Source organism: Humulus lupulus, chromosome 8, assembly GCF_963169125.1.
Source record: "Humulus lupulus chromosome 8, drHumLupu1.1, whole genome shotgun sequence".
Classification (NCBI taxonomy): Eukaryota; Viridiplantae; Streptophyta; class Magnoliopsida; order Rosales; family Cannabaceae; genus Humulus; species Humulus lupulus.
In genome coordinates this window covers 45,255,199-45,259,345 of record NC_084800.1, presented here as the reverse complement: position 1 = coordinate 45,259,345, position 4,147 = coordinate 45,255,199, and the positions used below count along the sequence as shown (strand labels likewise).

General features: G+C 33.7%; 1 protein-coding gene across 1 annotated transcript; it reads left to right on the top strand.

Moving 5' to 3' along the window:
* The first annotated feature begins 2,039 nt into the window (after positions 1-2,039).
* LOC133797030 (transcription repressor OFP8) lies at positions 2,040-3,270 on the top strand. The gene has a single exon (XM_062234788.1). It carries the CDS (start codon positions 2,130-2,132, stop codon positions 3,081-3,083), a length of 954 nt encoding a protein of 317 aa, XP_062090772.1. The 5' UTR covers positions 2,040-2,129; the 3' UTR covers positions 3,084-3,270.
* The last annotated feature ends 877 nt before the right edge of the window (positions 3,271-4,147 follow it).

Genomic DNA, 4,147 nt, shown 5'->3' with positions numbered 1-4,147 from the left:
CATAATTTGCCGCTTAAGTCGACTGGTTGTAAATATTTTATTGTAATTAACCTTTAAAATATATTTTTGGGATCCCAATGTATATAGTAAATATTTTAGTGAAACGTTGTATCTTAACCAAAAAATTTAACCCTAAACTGTAATCGCACTTAGTTATACGATTATGACTAAATGACTCGGTTAGTGAGTTTAACACTGTTTAAAATGCACAACGTAACGGTCCATGGATAGTAAGGCATTAGACTAACTAACTATGTAGAGAGCATAACTAACTCCTAACATGCAGTTGTTGCTACTACATCATTAATATATAATTAGATCTCTTGCTATATAATCGATTGTTTTTTTATATTGCTGAACCATGCGCATATATATATTTTGTTTGATAAAATAAGAAAGTGTATTTATATATATGATAAATGATATTGTGTAGAGATTTTGATTTGGATAAAGACATATATAGAGCATGACAACAAAAATAGGTATCATGGCCGAAAAACACTCCCCATTTCCATGGTTTAGAAAATGTAATTAATTACAAAGCATATATTCGAACGGTGTTTGGTTGTTCTTGCAAACGGAGCCCACTTAAAGAAAAATAATGGACAAGTCCCATTGTCCCCCATTGCCTTTGTTATATTTTCGAAACAACATATATTATTCCTATTAATTTATTTAGACGTTTAACCAATATTATTCTTGTAGGCCATGATGAATTGCCACCATATACGTTTTCATGAATGTATATTATATGTGTGCATGTGTGTACAATACACATATTTAGTATAATGTGATCTGCTGGGAAATCCTCAGCCATTATTTAGTTTGATTTATTAATTATAGCTCCAGCAAGATCAGGATCAAACTGAATACACGATTACTATATATATATATGGCTTACTAATAAATAATATATATGTACATACGACGAAAATAATGAAATAATTAACTAGGAGTAAAAACCTAACGTGATTAATCTGACGTCGTATAATTAAAATTTGAAAAGTCAAAAGTTCCCGTGAGGGATCAATGTCTTTAAGAAATAATAAATAATAAATAATATATATGCGACGATGGTAGCTTCAGTACTAGTGCAGACATTTTATATATGTATTTTCCTTGTTACTCCAGCTAAAAATAATGTATTTTGTACTAGTGACCTTTTCATAGATAATAGAGAATGTTTTTTGTTTTTTATTCTTGTTTTCCTCTCTTTTTAATATACTAATTAGTACTTAAGATTCTAGTTGACCTCACAGTTGTAACATTAACTGCTGATTTTTTTCTTTCTTTTTCTTCTACCAATTAAAGGCTACTAATTGCTTCTATAAATGGTTTAGTTATTTAAACGTCTATATTTATTTCAGGTAATTTATAATTAATTATTTCCCGACATAGAGAAAAATTATTTGCACTCTGTCTGATTATTTAGTTCTCTTTGTACTTCCACATTTAATTTGGTTACGCCTACCCAAAGTGCCATAATTATAAGTGTTGCCTTTTTGTTCTACTAATAATCAAGGCAATCATTTTTTTTATTTGATTGAATTAAACAGCTCTAACGATTTCAATTCATATGCAAAATAAAAAAAAATTAAAAAATTTGACCAAGGAAAACAAATCTTGTTATTTAGCCTTCAGTTCAACGTGACATTATTATTTTCTATTGACGAGCAGTTGTACCTTACTACTTTATCACTGATCATATTCTGACTTTTATCTTCTGTAAAATGTTTAGTCTGTTATTATTATTATTATTATTACTAGGGCTTGATTGGGTAGAGTAATTATAAGGTAAAGGGATTAGATTTCTGTTACGAATTCAAATGGTTGGTAAGTGAATGAACTTTTAAAAGGATTAGTGTAATTTATAATTTATTTTTAAAATTGGTCATATAAACCAAAATAAATAAACTAAAACAAAATTAAAATTTGCTTGATGAGGACAAAGAAGACGACGAAAACCACCCAAAAAAAAGTTTTGTGAGACTAATTTTATAATATCATTAAAATGGCTTGCACTTTCGGTTTCTCATGCATTTATAGTAGCCTCTGCCCTACAAAAGTCCGCCATTATCTCGTCTTCAAAAACTTAAAAATACTTCCATCTCTCTCTCTTGATCTCTGTAATGGAAAGTCGATTCAAGCACAAGCTCTCTCGCATGTTCCGGGGATCATTCGGGTCGTGCCGGACTAGAAACTTGACAGATGTCATTGAAAAATCGGCATTGCCGCCGGAGGAAAATCATAGCTTCCACATGATGGAGCCCATTATTTCTCAAAAGCTTCGACCTTTTCCCTCCATTTGTCGACCCACCGAACAAATCGATAACAACTGTATTATGTCCACCATGGACGTGATGCTTCCGAGGGCCAAACTCTCCGAGAAAATCACGCCGTTCGTCAGGGTGGATTCTTTCAGTGGCCGGAGCTGTCCTCGGGCGTCCCCTGTCTTTCCACTGAATCCATTTTACGAGCTGAGAAATAGTAATATTAGGCAGAGGAAGAGTAAGAATAACTCTGGGAAGAAGCACAAGAAGGAAAAGAGCAAGAAGAAAACGACGACGGCGACAATGACGAAGAAGAAGAACCCAAAGAGCTTCAAGAACAAGGATTACTTTGCTCCCTTCAGTTCGTCTTCTCTGGACAGTAATCTCGGTGGGTGGTGGTTCAGTAGCGAAGACGAAGACCAAACCTACGACGAACGAGAGGACGAAACAGAAACTCTGTTTTTCTCTTCCAAGAGCCTATCTTCCGACTCGTCGGAGCAACGCCGGCGTCGGAGGAACCACCGGAGTGATAAAACTGGTCTCCGAAGAAAGGCAAGCTCTGATGTGGGCCTTGTCCCGTTACCAGGGAGAGTAAAGGATAGCTTTGCGGTGGTGAAGAAATCGAGTGATCCTCATCACGATTTCAGAACGTCAATGGTGGAGATGATCGTAGAGAAGCAGATCTTCGCGGCCAACGATCTCGAGCAGCTTTTGCAGTGCTTTCTCTCTTTGAATTCGGATCATCATCACAGGGTCATTGTTGAGGTCTTTACAGAGATTTTGGAAGCTCTGTTCTCAAACTGGGGATCTTAATTGAAGAAAAACGTTCTCTGTTTTCTTCTGTTGCGTATTAATCTTAGATAAATTCTAACTTTAATTAACTTAATTAGAGGCTGTATTATCCAACATTTTCTCCTTGTGTTCTTTCTGACGGTGGATCGCATCGTTTGTTTTAATGTAGAATGGACTATAAAGTGGCCTTTTTCTTCTTTTGTATTTACATGTGTGTGTTGTCTATGAATGAACAGTTGAAGAAACTGTGCTTTGAATAGAAAAGATATGGTAAAAAGAAGATATAGTTTGGCATGATATTTGATATTGAGGACGTTTCTTTTGATGATTTTGAAAAAGATTGTGAAAAGAGGAGTGGGTAAAAGTCTATGGATGTTTCACTTCAACTTTTTTTTATCAAGATGGGAGACTTTTTCAACTAGGAATTTGAAAGAGGCATAAAGCTAATCGTAATTTCTCGTGCGTGTGACTCAACTTTTGAATTGTCATTCCCACAATTGCTCTAAAAGAATACAAGAAAAGGATGTCCAATTTTCAAAATCCTCCAATGTGAACCACTTTTTAGGACTTCCTTTGATAGAAAAATGTAGAAGCAAAATAGTCACAATAAACAATTAGAAACCTTTCCAGGAAAAAAAGGAGAAACAATTAACACCCAAATTTTTTACTTTTTGATCTTCCGTTTTCGTTTAATAAATCCCAATCAATAGTTTAAGTAAAAGAAAAAAAGTAAATAGTGATCTATATACATGCTCCCTAGTGCCTCATTAAATAGTTGGGAGTCTAGGACCTTTGATTACATTGAATGATTACTGACAACTTAACTAACCACATCATAGCATGGTGATTGTAATAGCATTGACTAAATTCTAATATATATATTTTAAAATTTATCCAACTCTCTTTTCCGGTCAGGTATATCATTATTCTACAAAATCCTAATTTTTTTAGCAATTTAAGCTTAACAAATATCAATTCCTTTTTTTTTAGAAGGAAACAAATATCAATTCCTAATTGAAAAAAACTGAAAGACAAAAAGCTTTACATTTTCCAAATTGTACTTTGGTCAGTTGATGGCATTTGAC

What these genes read in the sequence shown, in the direction of transcription:
- LOC133797030 (XM_062234788.1), top strand. Translation starts at nt 2,130, where the DNA reads ATGGAAAGTCGATTCAAGCACAAGCTCTCTCGCATGTTCCGGGGATCA.